Source organism: Tachyglossus aculeatus, chromosome 4 (assembly GCF_015852505.1).
Source record: "Tachyglossus aculeatus isolate mTacAcu1 chromosome 4, mTacAcu1.pri, whole genome shotgun sequence".
Taxonomy (NCBI): Eukaryota; Metazoa; Chordata; class Mammalia; order Monotremata; family Tachyglossidae; genus Tachyglossus; species Tachyglossus aculeatus.
Genome location: NC_052069.1, coordinates 103,062,035 through 103,086,958, shown reverse-complemented (window position 1 = coordinate 103,086,958; position 24,924 = coordinate 103,062,035). Strand labels below are relative to the sequence as shown.

The window sequence follows — 24,924 nt, the reverse complement described above, 5'->3', positions numbered from 1 at the left end:
TTACTTTAGACTCCTGCAGTTATCTTGAGATTGAGAAAGAGGTAAAGTCTGCTCAGCTATTGTTTCTAGGGGGAAGCAGAGCTGGAAGTAAGCCAGAGTCTGTGTGATTTTTTTTCTTTTTTTTCCCATTTAGAACCTACTGCTTTCCTGAAGAATAGATTTTGATTCCATAACACTTCTCTTTACATAACACCCAGTGATTCACAGAAGCTCAGTGCTATGTGTCATAATCTCAAAGATAAAATGAACTCCCTCAGTTTGAAATCATGGAGTAGGCATAAAGGAGTGGACAATAACCACGCAACATGAAAGCTTCATTTTCATAGACCTGATATTATGAGGTTGATTGTCCCTGACTTTCATTTACCACTCACTTTATCTTCCAACATGACATATTACAAGATTAGAAAATAAAATTTACAAAATTTATGTTACATATGGCAACCATAAGCATTCATTTGTAACCTGCTTGAAATACTGCAAGTGTTTAGAGCCACAGATCTGAAACAGTAACCTAGAACTGTACTTTGTCCAGACTTTGACTTTAGATATATACTGAATCTTTAACTAGAAAAAAAAGTTTTACAAAGCAGCTACAACTTCTAACTTACACACTTTTTAGGATGAAAACGCATTCATTCAGAAGAAACCCCTGAAGACTACTTCCAAATAGCACCTCTTAAACATTGATTTCCTCAGACTAGACAACCAGGCATTAAAATTGTGTTACTATTTCACAACAAGTCTCCATTTGTTTCTGTGAATACTTACATTAAAGCACTTTTGCCAAGTTAGAAACACCATATCAAAGGGTGCTTTCTAACCCTCAACAAGTCAACACCTTCCCAGGAGAATGTAGTCATTGTTGAAACTTGTTATAAAATAATTAACTTTGTTGTGCAATTATGAAAACAAGCAGTTTCAAGATTCTACATTCACCTTCTCATCTCTAATAATGTTCTCAGAAACAAATATATGGATATATTTTGCCGAAAAAGGGAGAGCTGCAAGATTTTGCCCATCACACAATGCAATGATAAGGTCCTTGTGCTCAACCAACTACTTCCACCTAAAATAAAAAAACTAATTTTCCCACTTCTCCAGCCCTAAGGTCACCAATAACCATCTTCTTGCCCAAATCCAACAGCCTCTACTCCATCCTAATCTTCCTCGATCTCTCAGCTGCCTTTGACACTATCAACCACCCTCTTCTTCTGGAAATATCATCCAAGCTTGGCTTTACTGACACTGTCCTCTCCTGGTTCTTCTCGGTCTGTTGGGCGGGCTCTTCCTCTGCCTCCCACCCCCTGACTGCTGAGTTCCTCAAGGCTCAGTTCTGGGTCTCCTTCTTTTCTCCATCTACACCCACTCCAGGGAGAATTAATCAGCTCCCATGGCTTCAACATCTCTACGCAGATGGTTTCCAAATCTACAATTCCAGCATTGATTTCTCTTCTTCTCTGCAACCTCATGTTTCCTCCTGTCTTGAATATCTCTACTAAGACATCCCACCAATACCTCACACTTAACATGTCCAAAACAGAACTTTTCATGTTCCCACCCAAATCCTGCCATCCCCCTGACATTCCCATCACTATAAACAGCACCACCATCCTCCTTGTCTCACAAGTCCATAACCTTGGCATTATCCTCAACTCACCTCTCTCATTCAACTCACAAATTCAAAGTGTCACCAAATCTTGCCTGTTTCAACCTTCCCAATATCACTAAAATCTGTCCTTTCCTCGCCAAACTGCTACTCTGTTAAAATAAGCACTTATCCTATCCTGCCTTGATTACTGCATCATACTCCTTCTTGAGTTCCCTACCTCCTGTCTCTCCCAACTCCAATCCATACTTCACTCTGCTGCCCAGGCCATTTTTCTACAAAACGATTCAGACTACATTTCCCCACTCCTCAATCAATCAATCGTATTTATTGAGTGCTTACTGTATGCAGAGCACTGTACTAAGCACTTGGGAAGTACAAGTTGGCAACATATAGAGAAAGTCCCTACCCAACAGTGGGCTCACAGTCTAGAAGAACTTACAGTTGTTGCCAATTCACCTCCACAAACAAAAACTCCTTATCATTGGCTTTAAAGCATTCAATCACCTTGACCCCTCCTACCTCACCTCTCTGATTTCCTGCTTTATTCATTCATTCACCTCATCTCTCTGATTTCCTGCTTTATTCATCCTTTCAATCATATTTATTGAGTGCTTACTGTATGCAGAGCTCTGTACTAAACGCTTGGGAAAGTACAATACAGCAATAAACTGTGACATTCCCTGCCCACAGTGAGCTTACAATCTAGGGGGAGAGACAGACATCAATACAAATAAATAACATTACAGATATGTACATGAGTGCTGTGGGGATGGGAGGGGAGAAGAGCAAAGGGAGTAAATCTGGGTGGCGTAGAAGGGAGTGGGAGATGAGGCAAAGTGGGGCTTAGTCTGGGAAAGCCTCTTGGAGGAGATGTGCCCTCAATAAGGCTTTGAAGTGGGGGTGAGTAATTGTCTGTCAGATTTGAGGAGGGAGGGTGTTCCAGGCCAGAGGCAGGACATAGGCGAGATCGGAGCACAGTGAGAAGGTTAGCACTAAAGAAACCAAGTGTGCAGGCTGGTTTATAGGAGAGTAGCAAGGTGAGGTATGAGGGTGAAAGGTGATGGAGTGCTTTAAAGCAAAGGGTGAGGAGTTTTTGCTGATACAGAGGTAGATGGGCAACCACTGGCATTTTTTGAGTGGGGTGACATGTCCTGAATGCTTTTGTAGAAAAATGATTTGGGCAGCAGAGTGAAGTATGGACTGCAGTGCTCTGCACACAATAAGCGCTCAATAAATATGATTGATTGATTGACTAGAGTGGGGAGAGACAGGAGGCTGCAAGGTCAGCAAGGAGGATGAGGCAGTAATTCAGGCGGGATACAATGAGTGTATTAACGTAGTAGCAGTTTGGATAGGGAGAAAAGGGATGATTTTAGTGATATTGTGAAAGGTAGGACCAACAGGATTTAGTGACGGATTGAAACTGTGGGTTGAATGACAGAGAGGAGTCAAGGATCTCTCTGCCCCTGCTCTCTCCCCCTCTCTCCAGGCTCGCATCTCCTCCTGCCTTCAGGACATCTCCATCTGGATGTCTGTCCGCCACCTAAAACTCAACATGTCCAAGACTGAACTCCTTGTCTTCCCTCCCAAACCCTGCCCTCTCCCTGACTTTCCCATCTCTGTTGACGGCACTACCATCCTTCCCGTCTCACAAGCCCGCAACCTTGGTGTCATCCTCGACTCCGCTCTCTCATTCACCCCTCACATCCAAGCCGTCACCAAAACCTGCTGGTCTCAGCTCCACAACATTGCCAAGATCCGCCCTTTCCTCTCCATCCATACGGCTACCCTGCTCGTTCAAGCTCTCATCCTATCCCGTCTGGATTACTGCATCAGCCTTCTCTCTGATCTCCCATCTTCGTGTCTCTCCTCACTTCAATCCATACTTCATGCTGCTGCCCGGATTGTCTTTGTCTAGGAACGCTTTGGGCATGTTACTCCCCTCCTCAAAAATCTCCAGTGGCTACCAATCAATCTGCGCATCAGGCAGAAACTCCTCACCCTGGGCTTCACGGCTCTCCATCACCTCGCCCCCTCCTACCTCACCTCCCTTCTCTCCTTCTACAGCCCACCCCACACCCTCCGCTCCTCTGCCGCTAATCTCCTCACCGTACCTCGTTCTCGCCTGTCCTGCCATCACCCCCAGTGCACGTCATCCCCTGGGCCTGGAATGCCCTCCCTCTGCCCATCCGCCAAGATAGCTCTCTTCCTCCCTTCAAGGCCCTACTGAGAGCTCACCTCCTAAAGGAGGCCTTCCCAGACTGAGCCCCTTCCTTCCTCTCCCCCTTGTCCCCCTCTCCATCCCCCCATCTTACCTCCTTCCCTTCCCCACAACACCTGTATATATGTATATATGTTTGTACATATTTATTACTCTATTTATTTTACTTGTACATATCTATTCTATTTATTTTATTTTGTTAGTATGTTTGGTTTTGTTCTTTGTCTCCCCCTTTTAGACTGTGAGCCCACTGTTGGGTAGGGACTGTCTCTATATGTTGCCAACTTGTACTTCCCAAGCACTTAGTACAGTGCTCTGCACACAGTAAGTGCTCAATAAATATGATTGATGATGATGATGAAGGATAATGCCAAGGTTATGGGCTTGTGAGACAGGAAGGATAGTGGCGTCGCCTACCACGCAGAGAAGCAGCGTGGCTCAGTGGAAAGAGCCCGGGCTTTGGAGTCAGAGGTCATGGGTTCTAATCCCTACTCCACCGCTTGTCAGCTGTGTGACCTTGGGCAAGTCACTTAACTTCTCTGTGCCTCAGTTCCCTCATCTGTAAAATGGAGATTAAGACCTTGAGCTCCACGTGAGACAACCTGATCACCTTGTAACCTCCCCAGTGCTTAGAACAGTGCTTTGCACATAGTAAGTGCTTAATAAATGCCATTATTATTATTATTATTATTATTATTACAGTGATGAGAGTCAGAGTAGGACAGGGCTTGGCCAGCTCACACTTCACTCCTCTAATGCCAGCCTACTCACGCTACCTCAATCTTGTTTATCTCACCACTGACCATCTCAGCCACATCCTGCAACTCCCTCCCTCTTCATATCTGACAATTACCCTTTCCACTTTCAAAGCCTTATGTAAAAAAAGCACATCTCCTCAAGAGGTCTCCCTGTCTTAGCCCTCATTTTATCTTCTCCTACTCCCTTCTGTGTCAATCTTGCACTTAATAATAATAATAATAATAATAATGATGGTGGTATTTGTTAAGCGCTTAACTATGTGCCAGGCACTGTACTAAGCGCTGGGGTTGATACAAGCAAATCAGGTTGGACACAGTCCCTATCCCATGTGGGGCTCAAAGTCTCAATCCTCATTTTACAGATGAGGAAACTGAGGCACAGAGAAGTTAAGTGACTTGCCCAAGGTCACACAGCAGACATGTGGCAGAGCCAGAATTAGAACCCCTGACCTTCTGACTCCCAGGCCCGTGCTCTATCCACTAAGCCATGCTGCTTACCCTCCCTCGGCCTCACAACACTTGTATACATAACCATAAGTTATGCAAATTAATGTCTGCTTTTAGACTGCAAGCTCCTTGTGGGCACGGAATGTGTCTGTTTATTGTTATATTGTACCCTCCCAAGTGCTTACTACAGTGTTCTGCACAATTAAGGGCTCAATAAATGTGACTGAATAAATAAATGAAAGTCTCCCCCTCTAGACTCTAAGATCACTGTGGGCAGGGAATGTGTCTACCAACTCTCTTATACTGTGCTCTTCCAGTGCTTAGTACAGTGCCCTGCATAGAGTAAGCACTCAAGAAATATGATTGAGTGAATCAAAGTCTCCCTGTCTAGACTATAAGCTCCTTGTGGGCAGGGAACGTGTCTACCAGCTCTGTCATACTGTACTCTCCCAAGCGCTTAGTACAGTGCTCTGCACACAGTAAACACTCAATACAATTGGCTGATTATTCTATCATGCTTTGATTACTTCATCGGCCTACTTGATGACCTCTCCCTGCCTCCTGTCTCTCCCTACTCCAGTCAATAAGTCTCTCTGCTGCCCAGATCGTTTTTCCTACAAAAACATTCTGTCCATGTTTCCCTACTCATCACCCATCCACCCACTGCATCAAACAGAAACTCCTAACAACCACCTTTAAAGCAATCATCTCAAGCATCTTCTACCTTGCCTCGCTGCTTTCCTACTACAGCCCAGTTCACACACTTAGCTCCTTCTAATGCCAACTTACTCACTGTACCTTGATCTCATCTAACTCGCTGTCAAACTCTTGCCCAAGTCCTGCCTCTGCCCTGAAACACAAGCAGTGTGGCTCGGTGGAAAGATCCAGGGCTTGGGAGTCAGAGGTCATGGGTTCAAATCCCAGCTCCGCCACTTGTCAGCTGTGTGACTTTGGGCAAGTCACTTAACTTCTCTGTGCTTCAGTTACCTCATCTGTAAAATGAGGATTAAGACTGTGCGCCCCACGTGGGACAACCTGATCACGTTGTATCCTCCCCAGCGCTTAGAACAGTACTCTGCACATAGTAAGCGCTTAACAAATGCCATCATTATTATTATTATTCCCTCCACCTTAAAAACCTTTCTAAAAGTATATCTCCTCCAAGAGGTCTTCCCTAAGCTCTCCTTTTCTCTTCTCCCACTCCCTTCTGCATCACCATTGCACTTGGATTTGCACCCTTCATTCACCCCCCTCAGCCTCACAGCATTTGTGAACATACCCATAATTTATGTACATTAATGTTTATCTCCTCCTCTACCCTTTGTGGGCAGGGAACATGTCTCTCAACTCCATTATAATGTACTCTCCCAAGCTCTTAGTACAGTGCTCTGCACACAGTAAGCACTCAATAAACACAAATGACTGATCTAGACTTCAAGGATTTAACTCCCTCCAATTAAATGCTTTTATAAGAACTGTTTCCTTGTATGAAGGAAGACCACATAGGAAAGAAGGTTCAAGGGCAAGAGAGAAGAGGATTTCATTCATCATCAGTGCTTACAAATTTCTAATTCTGAAGACGCGGGGCTATGCCTAGGACATACTGAATAGGTGCTTTTAGATAATGAGTATTCCTATCAGTTTCCATTCTCGGCAAAGAGTACCAGCTATCTCAGAAGCCAAGATTTTTTTTAATATATGTTATGGAATGCCTGCGAATCAATAATGCTGATTAGTCATCTGGACAACAAGTATTTAATGAGGAACGTGTGGGTTTTAGCCCAGTCTTAGGGACCTGTGGCACTTAAGATATAGCTTTGCGTCCCCTCCCAACCCCCTCACCCCTTCTCCTCAACACACTACCCAATCTTGGCTTCACAGACTCCGTCCTCTCCTGCTTCTTCTCATCTCTCCAGTCATTCATTCTCAGTCTCCTTTGCAGGCTCCTCCTCCCCCTCCCATCCCCTTACTGTACTGGAGAAGGGTCAGTTCTTGGTCCCCTTCTGTTCTCTATCTACATTCACTCCCTTGGTGAACTCATTCACTCCCACGGCTTCAACTATCATCTCTACGCTGATGCCACCCAAATCTACATCTACGCCCCTGCTCTCTCTCCCTCCCTCCAGGCTTGTATCTCCTCCTGCCTTCAAGACATCTCCATCTGGATGTCTGCCCGCCATCTAAAACTCAATATGTCCAAGACTGAACTCCTTATCTTCCCTCCAAAACCCTGTCCTCTCCCTGACTTTCCCATCACTGTAGATGACACTACCATCCTTCCCATCTCACAAACCCACAACCTTGATGTCATCCTCGATTCCGCTCTCTCGTTCACTCCACACATCCAATCCGTCACCAAAACCTGCCGGTCTCACCTCCACAACATTGCTAAGATCCACCCTTTCCTCTCCATCCAAACGGCTACCTTGCTGGTTCAATCTCTCATCCTTTCCCGACTGGATTACTGCATCAGTTTCCTCTCTGATCTTCCATCCTCCTGTCTCTCCCCACTTCAGTCTATGCTTCATTCTGCTGCCCAGATTATCTTTGTACAGAAACGCTCTGGGCATGTCATTCCCCTCCTCAAAAATCTCCAGTGTTGCCTGTCAACCTACGAATCAAGCAAAAACTCCTCCCTCTCGGCTTCAAGGCTCTCCATCACCTTGCCCCCTCCTACCTCACCTCCCTTCTCTCTCCTTCTACAGCCCAGCCCGCACCCTCCGCTCCTCTGCTGCTAACCTCCTCACTGTGCCTCATTCTCGCCTGTCCCGCCGTCGACCCCCGGCCCACGTCCTTCCCCGGGCCTGGAATGCCCTCCCTCCAGACATCAGCCAAGCCAGCTCTCTTCCTCCCTTCATAGCCCTACTGAGAGCGCACCTCCTCCAGGAGACCTTCCCAGGCTAAGCCCCCTTTTTCCTCTCCTCCTCCCCATCCCTACCACCCTACTTCCTTCCCCTCCCCACAGCACTTATATACATTTGCACAGATTTATTACTCTATTTTACTTGTACATATTTACTATTCTATTTATTTTGTTAATGACATGCATATAACTATAATTCTATTTGTTTTGATGACTTTGACACCTGTCTACATGTTTTGTTTTGTTGTCTGTCTCCCCCTTCTAGACTGTGAGCCCGTTGTTGGATAGGGACTGTCTCTATATGTTGCCGACCTGTACTTTCCAAGCACTTAGTACAGTCTCTGCACACAGTAAGCACTCAATAAATACGACTGAATGAATGAATAAGGAACTTACACTCTAACTCCCAGTTATGTTCAACACTATCTAACAGCTGTTACCCTTCTCCATGCAGCAGGATAAGGCTGCTTAAGTGTCAAATACACTAGCTAGCATACAAATATGCTAGCTAGCAAACAGAACACCTAGGAATCAAGGAACCTTTCCAAGCATGATAACCAGCCCAGAAGCATATTAAATTGTATTTATCTCCTATTTCTTCATACTGCCTAGCTAAATCAAAGCATCCAATGGCTCTGCTTCCTGCAGCTAAGAATGTAGGCTTAGCATACTCTTGGCAAATTCCAAGTCTGTCTCTGGGGAGGCCATGCAGCTTTCTCCTCCATGACTGACCACTGAACATTATTGCTTAATCACAAAAAATAAAAACTCCCTTACTGTTCAAGTTTATTTTTTCTCTCTTCATTCTAACCTGTAACACCTACACTGTACAATGCCTTCTCCCCTTGCCTACCTAACTATTGGCATCCTTCTGCTCCCTTTAAGCAAACAATGGGATGCCTCCGGTGTTTGAAATTCACACAGCTTTATTTATTTACTTCCTTTGTTGGTTTCCTCTTGATTGCAGAGAGGTTCAGGAAAGAATGGGTGTTGACAGTAACATAAGTGGAAGGGCCTGCCCCTTGTTTTGAATTCTTTTGTTTGTTTTGATTTCTTGTTTATTGTTAAAGTGCTCTACAAAGCCCAATCAAAACCACAAATGATAAGCGCAAGTAGGAGGCCATTGTTGAGCAGGGCGAGAACCTTCGGGTGTGGAAACAGTGCAAAATCAATGTGGAGAGCCACTCCCTCCAGGCCCTAGTTTTCCTCAGCCCATCTTTCACATCTGCCTCCCACCCAGCCTCCTGGGCTGGATAAACAGAAGATTCCACAGAGGTTGGCTGGGCTTAGAAAAATGGACATCCTCCACTTGTAAATTTTCCAGAGAACATGTGACACCCTGAGGCTCCGAATTAAAGATAAAAAGATTTATCTCCGGGCTCCTGGAGACTTCCTCCTCTCCCACTGACCTTGGGCTGTGCACTGTGCCAGTCTCTCGCTTTGGAATTAGCTCACTTGGGGTGTTCGATCAAAAGTCTTCAGGTCAAAGTAACTCTCCTGACCTTCCCCCTTGCAGGTGGCTGGGCCCGGGCATTTTCCACTAGGGTCCTAAAGGCGATGGCAGTATAGCCCTCCAACGTGGCAAACCGAAGCGAGGCAGCTGCAATGGCTGGGCATTCAAAGTCTTTTGGAAAGGCTTAGGATGCTGGAGAAATTTAACCTCCCTATTCCACTGTTCCATAGCAAAAAAGGAACAACAAGTTAGGGTAAATGAGCCCTCCTGCTGCCTCTCTCACCGGCTCACAGCAAAATTCTTCTCCTCTCTCTGGCTCCATAAAAGTGTCAGGTTCCTTCCAACTCATTTAGAGTACTTCTTTCGATTACTTATAACCCACTTCCTTTGCTCAATACCTTCAAACGGTTTCTGGGATGACACCACAACCGATATTAGACAGCTATATAGTTTCCTGCTGGGTCTCACTGCTATCAGTTAAATCACTTTATAATAACCACATTCCAGTCCACAGGGATCACTCTCGGGCTAAATGAGATTTAAATATATCTGTCAAAGCTGAGCCACTACATCACTACTTCTTGTAGCAATCCAGAAGAAAGTCTGTTCCTTTTTAAAGTCAAAAGAAGCCCAAAGACTAAGCTTTCAGGAGCCTGCCATAACATCTACTTTGTTTCCCATCTTTTCCAATAAAAAAAATAACTTTGGAAAATGCAGCATCACTATATTAAAGTGGCTGCAAGTCACCTATTAAACATGAAAAAAAATCAAAGCTCACAGAAAGCACACTTACTTGCTTCTCCAAGTTTCACTACGCAGGGTTTGCTCAAAGACAACCATTCTTTTGATCCTAATTGCACTCAAAACCAGAAGGTTAGACTTTTAGTATCTCTGGAGAGGGCTCAAAAGTGTATTGTAGGTCCCAGGAGAGAAAAATTCCAACCTGTCGATACAAAAGTTGCCACTCCATCTGAGGCATGAAGCAACATAAAATAAAAGGGTTTGGGCTTGAGGGTGCTAGGTGTTTCACAAGACACTTCTATTTTGGTATTTGTTTCAGGGTTTACTATATGCCAGGCACTTCACCAAAGCGCTGGGACAGCAAAAGACAATCAGGTCAGGCACAGTCCCTGTCCTACATAAGGTGCACAGTCTAGATAAGAGAGAGAACAGGTAGTGAATCCCCATTTTACTGATGAGATAACTGAAGGACAGAGAAGTTAAGTGATTTGCCCAAGGTCACAGAGCAGACAAGAGGGAGAGCCAGGATTAAAGCCCAGGTCCCCTTTCTCCCTATCCACACCCCTTCCACTAGGTGACCCTTAACCAGGTCTCCAAGTGAAAATACTGTGATCTAATTTCCTAATTCTCTCCACTCCACCATCCCATAAAAATGCCTAACTCCCTCCACAGGTTTTAAATGTAAAAGTTGGTTTGACATACTTTTTTCAAGGTCTCAGGAAAACATGAACATCTCCAAAAGACCCCTGATGGCCAAGTCTCTCTCCACGAGGCCATTCATTCATTCATTTATTCATTCAATCGTATTTACTGAGCACTCACTGTGTGCAGAGCACTGTACTAAGTGATTGGAAAGTACAATTCAGCAACAGAGACAATCCCCGCCCACACCGGGCTAACAGTCTAGAAGGTGGGGGGGGGGGGGGGGGGCGGGCAGAGACAGACATCAAAACAAGTAAACAGGCATCAATATAAATAGATTTATATATTCACTAACGGCTGTGGCCCAGCTTCCTCATCTGGTCTTTGGAAACGGAAAGAAGGCATTTGGAGACAAGCTTCTACTCTTTCAATGACAAAAAGGAGATGAACTCCCAGGACCTCTCTAATGCAAAGATGTCAGCTTTATCAATACGATTGTTTCTGATCAGCTTTTATGTTCAGTATCATTTCCAGGGCTCAATCTTTATATAATGTAGCCTGCCTGGTCTGCAGCCCAACATTCTCTCCTGCTAGTCCCTATCTGAAATACATCTTCTCTGGGTTCCTGGTACATTCCTGTTTCACTTTGGTATTTTTAACCTTTCCAGTCTGTGAGGCACCCCCTCTTTATACAGATGTGCAAAAATGAGGTATCGATAGCGCAGGTGATTGCCCTCTCACTCCCATTCTCTTTCCACTTAGCCTCCATCATTCCTCTCCTCGGGCGGTGCTCTCCAAGGCTGCCTTTTGCAAACGGAATCTGTATCCTTAGATTTTTGTCTCATCAAGTTAAGGAACAGCTTGAATTGGAGTCCTGCTTTCTTCTGTTCAGTAACAATAGTTCAATTTTCTCCTACAGCTAGACTTTATGAGGACACAGAACCAATCTGCTTGGTTGCTCAAGTGTTCCGGTTAGTGCCTGGGGCTAAATGCACTTCCTCTCTCCTTTTTTCATGCTCTCAACAGTACCTAGAAGTTGCCCTGTGAGTAGTTAGTTCCAATGCCACTCAGGAATCACAGTTATCCTCTCCACAGCTGACCTGATAGAATCCCCAGGCCATAGCAAAGTGGTTTCAAGGCTCAGGAGGCTATTCTTTATCCAAATTTCACACAACATAATTTCCTCCTTCATACAATTTCAAGAGTTAGTGCCTACAAATTTGAACTTTCGACTTTCAAGTCCTTTCATGATTCTGACACTTGCCGCCCAACACCGAGAAAATTCCTGTGCTAGATTCTAGTTTCTAGTGACCAAGATCTTCCCATGTAAACTGAAGGGGAAGATCCTCTCTGCTTAACAAATGTAGTACAGAACTTTTGTAAAGTTTTTAATGCTGGTGAAACCTGGCCTCTGGGGTCCCATTTTGTGTTTTGCCATTAAAATACCCAAATTTTTCCAATATTTCTCAGCAAAGGTCACAAAATTCTTTATCAACAACTTCTTTCTGAAATGGAAAGGCTTGGCTGACACCAGTCAGTCCGGCACAGGCAAAACTTGGAACCAAATAAATTAATGAAAAAAGTAACTGTCATACTTTTCTGTTGCCCTCTTCCCCTTTTTTTCAAGAGCTTCCAAACTTCATTATGCACCACTCGCAAAAACTGAAGAAGTCAAATTCCAGAAACTTCACCAGAGAACCCGATATTGCCCAAGAATGTTTTCAACAAGAAATTAGGCTGATGTCAAGAAAAAAAAATATTTAGTCATTTCTATTAGTCACAGAGGAAAACAGAACATTTGTTTATGATTAGAGATAATGCATCTAGTGGTCTGGGTTTGCAAGAGGGAGGGCCAGCAGTGTTAGGGAAGAGATGATAATAATAATAATGGTATTTGTTAAGTGCTTACTATGTGCCCAGCACTGTACTCTTAAAGGGGAAAAGCCCAAACCCACTACAGTGCAACAAGGAAGTTGTTGCTTTCCAACTTCGGCAGGGTTGGAGGTGGCAACCAGGTGAACCCAGTTCCAATGGGTCTTAAAATGAAATTAATCTTCCACAATCATGTTTATTAACAAGACCACTGATGGGACTGGGGGTGAAACAGCACTGGAATGGGTCTGTTGAGGTTTTAGACTGTGAGCCCACTGTTGGGTAGGGACTGTCTCTATATGTTGCCAACTTGTACTTCCCAAGCGCTTAGTACAGTGCTCTGCACACAGTAAGCGCTCAATAAATACGATTGATGATGATTCCCCAAAAATTCCTAACAGGATCAATGACACTAGCAAGAATGGGTGGGCAATGCGGAAGAGGCTTTGCAAGATGGTTCACCCATCAAAAGGGCTCTAAATCAACTCCGCCTCTTGTAAATGACAAGAAAATAGAATCAACTCCGCCTCTTGTAAATGACAAGTAAATAGAAGGTCATAAAGATGCTTGGCGGGACAGGCTTGGGAGCCTTAAGCAGTCTGGCTACAACCTTCCAGATCCCAAAAAACTCTCACTCATACTACTTCCAGATTTTTCCACCTCCAACAAGGACCTCTGCAACACTTCTAAGACCCCTCTTCCCCCAACACACCAGATGCCCCAACACACCAGTTGCTCATTTCAGGGTCCCCCAATTCATATAGTTCTGGGTGGCAAAAGCTTGCCAAGATGCCATCCATCGGGCTAGGCCAGGACACTGTATTAGGAGGTATGAAGCAAAGCTGTGATAGCAGTCCATTAAAGTTCACGAAATGTATTTTAGCTCCTCCAACCACGCAAACCCTGACCCATTTAGTTTGGGGGCACTAGCCCCACATCCTTCCGCTGTCTTTTTCGGCTCTCTCCCTCCGCCCGGCCCCCAATCCAATTTTGCCCTTGATTCATCTGACAGCTCTCTTCATCCCACTCACGGGGCAACTGTGGACCACCCTAGTTAGCACCTTTCTTCTGCCTTACCCCAACTCCTTGACCTTGGGCGGGGGGAGGGGTCCCAGCCTCTTCACTCCTCCCACTCAATCATTCAATCGTATTGGCTGAGCGCTTGCTGTGTGCAGAGCAGTGTACTAAGCGCTTGGAAAGCACAATCCAGCAAACTCCAGCCCCTGGATGCCCCTGCTTCTCCATGGCAACCTCTCCCTATGCCTCCCCCCTTAGATTGAAGAGGGGGCGGGATAAAATAACAGTCGGGAGGGAGAGCAGGTCAAGCGCTTAGTACAGTGCTCTGCACACAGTAAGCGCTCAATAAATACGATGGAATGAATGAATGAGGAGGAAAGGGGGCAGGCACTTATTCATTCATTCCATTGCATTTATTGAGCGCTTACTGTGTGCAGAGCACTGGACTAAACACTTGGGAAGGACAGATCGGCAAGAGATAGAGACGGTCCCTACCCAACAACGGGTAGAACGCTTAGAACAGTTCTTGGCAATCAATCGTTCTCAAGCCACGGAGAAGCAGCGTGGCTACTGAGCCACTGAGCCACTCTTTCCACTGGGAAAAGAGCCCAGGCTTTGGAGTCAGAGGTCATGGGTTCAAATCCCGGCTCCGCCACTTGTCAGCTGTGTGACTTTGGGCAAGCCACTTCACTTCTCGGGGCCTGAGTTCCCTCATCCGTAAAATGGGGATGAAGACTGTGAGCCCCACGTGGGACAACCTCATGACCTTGTATCCCCCCAGCGCTTAGAACAGTGCTTTGCACACAGTAAGCGCTTAATAAATAACATCATCATTATTATTTATTTATTTATTGAGCGCTTACTGTGTGCAGAGCACTGTATTAAGCGCTTGGGAAGTACAAGTTGGCAACACATAGAGACCGTCCCTACCCAACAGTGGGCTCACAGTCTAAAAGAGTGGGCTCACAGTCACATAATAAGCGCTTAACAAATACCATCATCATCATTATTATTGAGCCCCCCCCTTCTAGACTGTGATCGTTGGGGAGGGACCGTCTCTGTTGCCGATTTATCCTTCCCCAGCGCTCCGCACACAGTCAGCGCTCAATACATAGGATGCAGCGAATGAATTTAAAAAGGGGGGGAGCCTCCCCCTCCCGTCAAGGCAACAAGTCTCCCGCCCCCTCCCTTCTGCCTGCGGCCTGCAGGCCGGAGTGGCTCGGCCTCCGGCCGCTTCTCGGGATGGGATGGGATGGGATGGGATGGGAATGGGATGGGATGGGATGGGCCCAGCTGGGCCTCCGGCACTCACTTGATCCTGGAGCCCATGGTCCCCGGGACTCCGCATGGACCCGTGGCCCCGGCCCCTGGTTCCCGGCGGCGGCTCTTGCCTCTCCCTCCAGGCCGCCCTCCCGGCTGCGACCCCCGATCCGGCCCCGGCTCTAGCCCCGCGCCCTCCGGCCCCGGACCCTCATTCCAGCCTGGGAAACGCCATGGTCGCCGGGGCGCGTCCCCGCCACGCGCGCGCGCGCGCACCACCCCCCCAGAGCGCGCTCCCGCCCCCCGGCGCGCGCGGGAGCTGCTGGGACTTGTAGTCCGTCGACGAGGCCAGCCTGCCGCTCCGCTCGCCACGCCGTTCCCAGAACGCTGCCCTGCCCGGGATCAATCAATCAATCAATCGTATTTATTGAGCGCTTACTGTGGGCAGAGCACTGGACTAAGCGCTTGGGAAGTACAAGTTGGCAACATATAGAGACAGTCCCTTCCCAACAGTGGGCTCACAGTCTAAAAGGGGGAGAATCATCATCATCATCACAATGGCATTTATTAAGCGCCAAGCTAGCTCTCTTCCTCCAAGGCCCTACTGAGAGCTCACCTCCTCCAGGAGGCCTTCCCAGACTGAGCCCCTTCCTTCCTCTCCCCCTCGTCCCCACCCCATCTTACCTCCTTCCCTCGCCCACAGCACCTGTATATATGTATATATTTTTGTACATATTTATTACGCTATTTATTTATTTATTTATTTTACTTGTACATATCTATTCTATTTATTTTATTTTGTTAGTATGTTTGGTTTTGTTCTCTGTCTCCCCCTTTTAGACTGTGAGCCCACTGTTGGGTAGGGACTGTCTCTATATGTTGCCAACTTGTACTTCCCAAGCGCTTAGTACAGTGCTCTGCACACAGTAAGCGCTCAATAAATACGATTGATGATGATGCTGATGATGATGTAAAGCACTGTTCTAAGCGCTGGGAAGGTTACAAGGGGATCAGGTTGTCCCACGTCGGGGGGGCTCACAGTCTCCATCCCTGTTTTACAGTTGAGGGAACTGAGGCCCAGAGAAGTTAAGTGACTTGCCCAATCAATCAACCGTATGTATTGAGCGCTTACTGTGTGCAGAGCACTGGACTAAGCGCTTGGGAAGTACAAGTTGGCAACATATAGAGACAGTCCTTTCCCAACAGTGGGCTCACAGTCTAAAAGGGGGAGAATCATCATCATCATCATGGCATTTATTAAGCACTTACTATGTGCAAAGGACTGTTCTAAGCGCTGGGAAGGTTACAAGGGGATCAGGTTGTCCCACGGGGGGGGGGGGGGGGGGGGGGGGGGGGCTCACAGTCTCCATCCCCATTTTACAGATGAGGGAGCTGAGGCCCAGAGAAGTTAAGTGACTTGCCCAATCAATCAACCGTATTTATTGAGCGCTTACTGTGTGCAGAGCACTGTACTAAGCGCTTGGGAAGTACAAGTCGGCAACATATAGAGACAGTCCCTACCCAACAGTGGGCTCACAGTCTAAAAGGGGGAGACAGAGAACGAAACCAAATATACTAACAAAATAAAATAAATAGAATAGATATGTACAAGTAAAATAAATAAATAGAGTAATAAATATGTACAAACATATATACATATATACAGGTACTGTGGGGAAGGGAAGGAGGTAAGATGAGGGGGATGGAGAGGGGGACGAGGGGAGAGGAAGGAAGGGGCTCAGTCTGGGAAGGCCTCCTGGAGGAGGTGAGCTCTCAGTAGGGCCTTGAAGGGAGGAAGAGAGCTAGCTTCCTGGGCAGAACGCTGCCCTGCCCGGGATAATCATCATCATTATCTTCATAATGACATTTATTAAGCGCTTACTATGTGCAAAGCACTGTTCTAAGTGCTGGGAAGGTTACAAGGGGATCAGGTTGTCCCACGGGGTGAGGCTCACAGTCTTCATCCCCATTTTACAGATGAGGGAACTGAGACCCAGAGAAGTTAAGTGACTTGCCCAATCAATCAATCAATCAATCATATTTATTGAGCGCTTACCATGTGCAGACCACTGTACTAAGCGCTTGGGAAGTACAAGTCGGCAACATATAGAGACAGTCCCTACCCAACAGTGGGCTCACAGTCTAAAAGGGGGAGTCAGAGAACAAAACCAAACATACTAACAAAATAAAATAAATAGAATAGATATGTACAAGTAAAATAAATAAATAGAGTAATAAATATGTACAAACATATATACATATATACAGGTGCTGTGGGGAAGGGAAGGAGGTAAGATGGGGGGATGGAGAGGGGGATGGGGGGGAGAGGAAGGAAGGGGCTTAGTCTGGGAAGGCCTCCTGGAGGAGGTGAGCTCTCAGTAGGGCCTTGAAGGGAGGAAGAGAGCTAGCTTCCCGGGCAGAACGCTGCCCTGCCCGGGATAATCATCATCATCGTCATCACAATGGCATTTATTAAGCGCTTACTATGTGCAAAGCACTGTTCTAAGCGCTGGGAAGGTTACAAGGGGATCAGGTTGTCCCACGGTGGGGGGCTCACAGTCTTCATCCCCATTTTACAGATGAGGGAACTGAGGCCCAGAGAAGTTAAGTGACTTGCCCAAAGTGCTTGCCACACTGTAAGCGCTTAATGCCCACTGTTGGGTAGGGACTGTCTCTATATGTTGCCAACTTGTACTTCCCAAGCGCTTAGTACATTGCTCTGCACACAGTAAGTGCTCAATAAATACAATTGATTGATTGATTTAAAAAAGCCATCATTATTGTTATTATATAAGGTAATCAGGTTGTCCCATGTGGGGCTCACAGTCTTAATCCAGCATTTAGAACTGTGCTTTACCCATAGTAAGCGCTTAATCAGTCAATCAATCAATCATATTTATTGAGCGCTTACTGTGTGCAGAGCACTGTACTAAGCGCTTGGGAAGTACAAGTTGGCAACATATAGAGATGGTCCCTACCCAACAGTGGGCTCACAGTCTAGAAGACTGTGAATGCCATCATTGTAATCCCCATTTTACAGAAGAGTTAACTGAGGCCCAGAGAAGTGAAGAAACTTGCACAACATCACACAGCTGACAAGTGGTGGTCAGGATTTGAACTCATGACCTCTGACTCCCAAGCCCTGGCTCTTTCCACAGAGCCACGCTGTTATCAATCAATCAATCAATCAATCGTATTTATTGAGCGCTTACTATGTGCAGAGCACTGTACTAAGCGCTTGGGAAGTACAAATTGGCAACACATAGAGACAGTCCCTACCCAACAGTGGGCTCACAGTCTAAAAGGGGGAGACAGAGAACAGAACCAAACATACCAACAAAATAAAATAAATAGGATAGAAATGTACAAGTAAAATAAACAAATAAATAAATAAATAGAGTAATAAATATGTACAACCATATATACATATATACAGGTGCTGTGGGGAAGGGAAGGAGGTAAGATGGGGGGATGGAGAGGAGGACGAGGGGGAGAGGAAGGAAGGGGCTCAGTCTGGGAAGGCCTCCTGGAGGAGGTGAGCTCTCAGCAGGGCCTTGAAGGGAGGAAGAGAGCTAGCTTGGCGGAGGGGCAGAGGGAGGGCATTCCAGGCCCAGGGGATGACGTGGGCCGGGGGTCGACGGCGGGACAGGCGAGAACGAGGTACAGTGAGGAGATTAGCGGTGGAGGAGCGGAGGTTGCGGGCTGGGCAGTAGAAGGAGAGAAGGGAGGTGAGGTAGGAGGGGGCGAGGTGATGGACAGCCTTGAAGCCCAGGGTGAGGAGTTTCTGCCTGATGCGCAGATTGATTGGTAGCCACTGGAGATTTTTGAGGAGGGGAGTAATATGCCCAGAGCGTTTCTGGACAAAGATAATCCGGGCAGCAGCATGAAGTATGGATTGAAGTGGGGAGAGACACGAGGATGGGAGATCAGAGAGAAGGCTGGTGCAGTAGTCCAGACGGGATAGGATGAGAGCTTGAATGAGCAGGGTAGCAGTTTGGATGGAGAAGAAAGGGCGGATCTTGGCAATGTTGCGGAGCTGAGACCAGCAGGTTTTGGTGACGGCTTGGATGTGAGGGGTGAATGAGAGAGCGGAGTCGAGGATGACACCAAGGATGACATTATGATGATGATGTTATCATCATCATCATAATAATATATGTCAAGCACTGGGATGTGGGGATGGGATGGTTCTAGAGAAGCAGCATGGCTAAGTGGAAAGAGCACGGGCTTGGGAGTCAGAGGTCATGGGTTCAAATCCCGGCTCCGCCACTTGTCAGCTGGGTGACTTTGGGCAAGTGACTTCACTTCTCTGGACCTCAGTTACCTCATCTGTAAAATGGGGATGAAGACTGTGAGCCCCCTGTGGGACAACCTGATCACCTTGTAACCTTCCCAGCACTTAGAACAGTGCTTGAGACCTAGTAAGTGCTTAATAAATGTCGTCGTTATTATATTATTTGTTAAGCGCTTACTTAAGACTGTGAGCCCCACATGGGACAACCTTGAAGTTGACTAACCAGTCATCTAATTGTTTGATTTAACTTCTTGCTTAGCCAATTTTCAGTTTTCCATTTACAGTTGCTGGAATAACTTTTGTACAGATTTATTACTCTATTTATTTTACCTGTACATATTTACTATTCTATTTATTTTGGTAATGATGTGCATCTAGCTTTACTTCTATTTATTCTGATGATTTGACACCTGTCCACCTGTTTTGTTTTGTTGTCTGTCTCCCCCTTCTAGACTGTGAGCCTGTTGTTGGGTAGGGAACGTCTCTGTTGCCAACTTGTACTTCCCAAGCGCTTAGTACAGTGCTCTGCACACAGTAAGCACTCAATAAATATGAACAAATGAAAATGAAATAACCTTGTAACCTCCCCAGCACTTAGAACAGTGCTTTGCACATAGTAAGAGCTTAATAAATGCCATCATTATTATATTATTTGTTAAGCACTTACTTAAGACTGTGAGCCCCACGTGGGACAACATGATAACCTTTTATCTACTCCAGCACTTAAAACAGTGCTTTGCACATAGTAAGCGCTTAACAAATACCATCGCTATTATTATTATTATTTTATGCCAAGCACTGGGATATTGGGATAGGATGTTTCTAGACTGTGAGCCCATGTTAGGTAGGGACCATCTCTATATGTTGCCAACTTGTCCTTCTCAAGCGCTTAGTACAGTGCTTTGCACACAGTAAGCGGTCCATAAATACTATTGAATGAATGAATGAATGTTGCCCTGCCCGGGACACTGCTTTGCCCATGACGCTGCGCTGCCCAGGCTACTGCTCGGAGAAGCAGCATAATGGAGCGGGTAGAGCTTGGGCCTGGGAGTCAGAACGTCATGGGTTCTAATCCTGCCTCCACCACTTGTCTGCTGTGTGACGTTGGGCAAGTCTCTTCACTTCTTTGGGCCTCAGTTAACTCTTCTGTAAAATGGGGATTACAATAATGGCATTCATTAAGCGCTTACTATGTGCAAAGCACTGTTCTAAGCGCTGGATTAAGACCGTGAGCGTCACATGGGACAACCTGATTACCTTATATAATAATAATAATGATGGCTTTTGTTAAGCGCTTACAGTGTGGCAAGCACTGTTCTAAGCGCTGGGGGATACAAGGTAATCAGGTTGTCCCACGTGGGGCTCACAGTCTTAATCCCCATTTTACAGATGAGGTCACTGAAGCCCAGAGAAGTTAAGCAGCTTGCCCAAAGTCACAAAGCTGATAAGTGGCAGAGTCAGGATTAGAAGCCATGACCTCTAACTCCCAAACCCGGGCTCTTTCCACTGAGCCACACTGCTTCTCTAGCACCTAGAATAGGGCTTGGCACATAGTAAGTGCTTAATAAATACCGTTATTATTATTATTATTTATTATTACCCTGCTTGGGACGCTCCCTTGCCTGGGACGCTTTGCGACGATCACCCGCACAACCCGAGGATCTAGAGAAGCAGCATGGTGTAGTGGGTAGAGCAAGTGGGTAGAGCACGGGCCTGGGAGTCAGAAGGTCGTGAGTTCTAATCCTGCCTCCACCGCTTCTCTGCTGTGTGACCTTGGACAAGTCACTTCACTTTTCTGTGCCACAGTTGCCTCATCTGTAAAATGGGGATTGAGACCGTGAGCCCCATGTGAGACAGGGACTGTGTCCAACCTGATTTGCTTGTATCCACCCCAATGCTTAGTACGATGTCTAGCACATAGTAAGTGCTTCACAAGTTCCATAGTTATTATTATTATTATTATGTACCTATCCCATTCAAAGGCTCTCTAAGAAGAGGATCCATCCTGAAACAGTCAAGGAAACTGCCTGTCCTCAATGGAAATTCCTCTCAATCCCTAGCGAGAGCACCTCCCTTCAGAGCTCCACTCTGCTGGTGGGGGCAGGGAGGGGGGTAGTTTCTGCTGGGAATTGTTAGAGAGCTGTTGGTTAGAGGGGATCTCTCTAGCCAGACTAGGAGTTGGGGGTTGATGATGGTTTCCCTATGGCAAAGTGGGCACAGATTGGTAAAAGGGTGGTCTCTCTAGAAAAGCAGGAGGAGCCTCCATAGATGGCAGGGAATTGCCATCAGGGCTCAGTGTGTGTCCCCTCTCCCTTTTTATAGGTACCCCTCTGCTCCAAGCATTTATCTTATCCAGCCTTGACAACAGTATCAGCCTCCTCACTGACCTCCCTGCTGCCTGCCCACAAAGACCTTACAGTCTAGAGAGAAAGACAGACATTAAAATGGATTATGGATCTGTACATAAGTGCTATGGGTCTGAGGGTGGGGTGAAGATCAAGAGCTTGAAGGGTACAGATCCAAATGGATAGATGATGCAGAAAGGAGGGCTTAATCAGGGAAGGCCTCTTGGAAGAGATGCCATTTAGTAACCCTTTAATGGTGGGGAGATTGGTGGTTTGTTGTATATGAGGTGGGAGGGAGGTCCAGGCCAGAGGGAGGATATGGCAAGGGGTCAGCTGTGAGATAAACAAAATCAAGGTACAGTGGCATTAGACGAGCAAACTGTGTTGGCTGCGTTGAGGGCCTGGGAGTAAGAAGACCTGTGTTCTAACCGCAGTTCTGCCACTTGCCTGCCATGTGAACAAGTCACTTAAACTACTTTCTGCCTCAGTTTCCTCACCTGTAAAATGGGAATTCAATACCTGCTCTCCCTATTACTTAGACTGAGAGCCCCATGTGGGACAGGGACTGTATCCAACCTGATTATCTTGTATCTGCCCCAGGGCTTATTAAAGTGCCTGTCACATAGTGCTTTACAAGTACCATTAAAGAAAGAGAAGAAAATAAGAAAAAGCAGGGTTTGGTTTGGACTCTGCAGTCCCACTCTGGCAGCACCCATAAGGGTGGGCCACAATCCCCTGCCAGCCACATAATTGGAACAGCAGGAATGGTCCTTGCCCCAGATGATGCCTTTACACCCTCAAATGTTCTGCCAAGAGCCATGGCAGCTCACTGCAGGAGCAGACAGTAATAATAATAACAATAATTGTGATATTTGTTAAACGCTCACTCTTTGCCAAGCACTGTACTAAGCACTGGGGGGATACAGGCAAATCAGTACCGCTGGGGGCCCATTGCCTGGCATACTGCAGCCCACATCCTGCACCACAAACACTTGGAGACAAGGTGGCAGATCCGCTCTGCCCTGTGTAGATTTTCCATTGTCCTAACCAGGTTATAAACTGAGCCAGAACAATCAATCAATCAATTAATCATATTTATTGAGCACTTACTGCAGGCAGAGCATTATGTTAAGTGCTTGGGAGAGTACCAAGAGCTTACAGTCCACAAGGAACTTACAGTCTAGAATGGGATACAAGTATTAATATGAATAAATATATTATGGAAATGTACAAAAGTGCTGTGGGGCTGAGGGTGGGGGTGAATAAAAAGTGCAAATACAAATGCAAGGGTACTGCTGAAGGGAGAGGGAGTAGAGGAAATAATAATAATAATAATGGCATTTATTAAGCACTTACTACGTGCAAAGCACTGTTCTAAGCACTGGGGAGGTTACAAGGTGATCAGGTTGTCCCACAGGGGGCTTACAGTCTTCATCCCCATTTTACAGATGAGGTAACTGAGGCACAGAGAAGTTAAGTGACTTGCCTAAAGTCACACAACTGACAATTGGTGGAGCTGGGATTTGAACCCATGAACTCTGACTCCAAGGCCCCTGAGCCACGCTGCTTCTCTGAAATGAAGACTTAGTTCAGGAAGACCCCTTGGAGGAGGTGTAATTTTAAAAAGACTTTGAAGGTTTGGAGAATAATGGTCTGTTGGACATGAAGGAGGAGGAAATTCCAGGCCAGAGGCAGGATGTGGGGGAGAAGTAGGCAGCAAGATAAAACGAGAACGAGGTACAGTGAGTAGGTCAGCTGAAGAGGAGTGAGGTAAGTGTGCTGAGTTGTAATAGGAAATGAACAAGGTAAGATAGAAGGAGGAAATGTGATTGAGTGCTTTAGAGCCTGCAGAGGTGGATGGGCAACCACTAGAGGTTCTTGGGAAGTGAGAACAGCCCTCATTCCCCAGCTTCAAGCCCGTTCAGGAGATCCAAGTCCTTCCCCTGGAGGTGGACTCCCTCTGTGACCTCCCCCACCTGCCCCTTTACCCCCCTACACATAGCACCTACTTGTCATCACCACACGCCACCTCCAGGCAGGTAGTGTTCCTACAAGAATACATTTTTACTTTCACCCTTGGTTGTCTGTCACCTAAAAAAGTTTCCCACTCCAGTCCTGGATCCTAAAGAGACCAATTAAAGAGTTCTGTTGGTGGTACTGTATTCGCTGCTTTATTCTTCTGCCTTATAACTTCCACCAAAAAGGGGAGATGGGGCAGGGAAGGGGAATGCCAGTCATACATTGGAATTGGCATTCCCACTCTTGTCCACAAGTCAGAGAAGACTCAGAACTTCAACCCCTCAAAACTATAAGCTCCTTGTGGATAGTGAACAACTGTCCACTTGACTGTGTTGTTCTCTTCCAAGCACTTGGCACAATGCTTGGGACCTAGTATGTGCTCAATAAATACCAGCAACTGACTTCCTGGAAGAGATGGGTGTAAAGGTGAGTTTTGCTTGGGGAATTTTGGTGGATTGAGTGCAAGGAAGTTTGATCTAAGCTGTTCCTTATATCCTTTTGGTCATTTCGGTTCTTATGAGCTAAGCATACCACTCCAGAGAGACCATCATTCCACCCAGCTGTAATGCTTACAGAAGCAGCATGGCTCTGTGGAAGGAGCCCAGGCTTGGGAGTCAGAGGGCATGGGTTCTAATCCCGGCTCTTCCACATGTCAGCCCTTTGACCTTGGGCAAGTCACTTAACTTCTCTGAGCCTCAGTGACCTCAACTGTAAAATGGGGATTAAGACTATGAGCCCCACATGGGACAACCTGATCACCTTGTATTCCCCCCAGTGCTTAGAACAGTGCTTTACACATAGTAAGCACTTAACGAAGGCCATCATTATTATTAATGCTTACCGTCCCACCTTCCCAGACTTATCTTCCAGCTAGAGAAGTTCAAAGCAGACTTGTAAGAAGACAACAGATATATATGCAAGGTTTTTTTATTGTTTAGAGGTTGTTTTGATTCTCTTGCCATATTAATGCAGCAAGTAGTAATAATAATAATAATGGTATTATTGTTGGTAATGGTTAGTATTTGTTAAGTGCTTACTATGTGCCAAGCACTGTTCTTAGCACTGGGGTAAATACAAGGTAATCAGGTTGTCCCACATGGGGCTCACAGTCTTCATCCCCATTTTACAGATGAGGTCACTGAGGCTCAGAGAAGTTAAGTGACTTGCCCAAGGTCACACGGCTAACATGTGGCAGAGCCGGGATTTGAACCCATGACCTCTGACTCCCAAGTTCATGCTCTTTCCACTAAGCCACGCTGCTTCTCTCAGTAGTAGTAGCAGTGGCATTTATTAAGCACTCAAAATGTGTGAACTGTTGAACTAAACTTAATACAAGGATTGATTGATTCAGGACATTGGTTCCTGGCCGTCAGGGGCTCA

General features: G+C 46.2%; 1 protein-coding gene across 4 annotated transcripts in view; it reads right to left on the bottom strand.

Moving 5' to 3' along the window:
• Nucleotides 1–15,085, bottom strand: part of DENND1A (DENN domain containing 1A) — a 514,969-nt gene extending 499,884 nt beyond the window's left edge. For all 4 annotated transcript variants that reach the window (XM_038744796.1, XM_038744798.1, XM_038744797.1 and 1 more), the window contains exon 1: nucleotides 14,939–15,085. In XM_038744796.1, the coding sequence (XP_038600724.1) occupies nucleotides 14,939–14,955 (17 nt within the window). In that variant the 5' untranslated portion in view covers nucleotides 14,956–15,085. The remainder of the gene's footprint in view (nucleotides 1–14,938) is intronic.
• Between the last annotated feature and the right edge of the window lie 9,839 nt (nucleotides 15,086–24,924).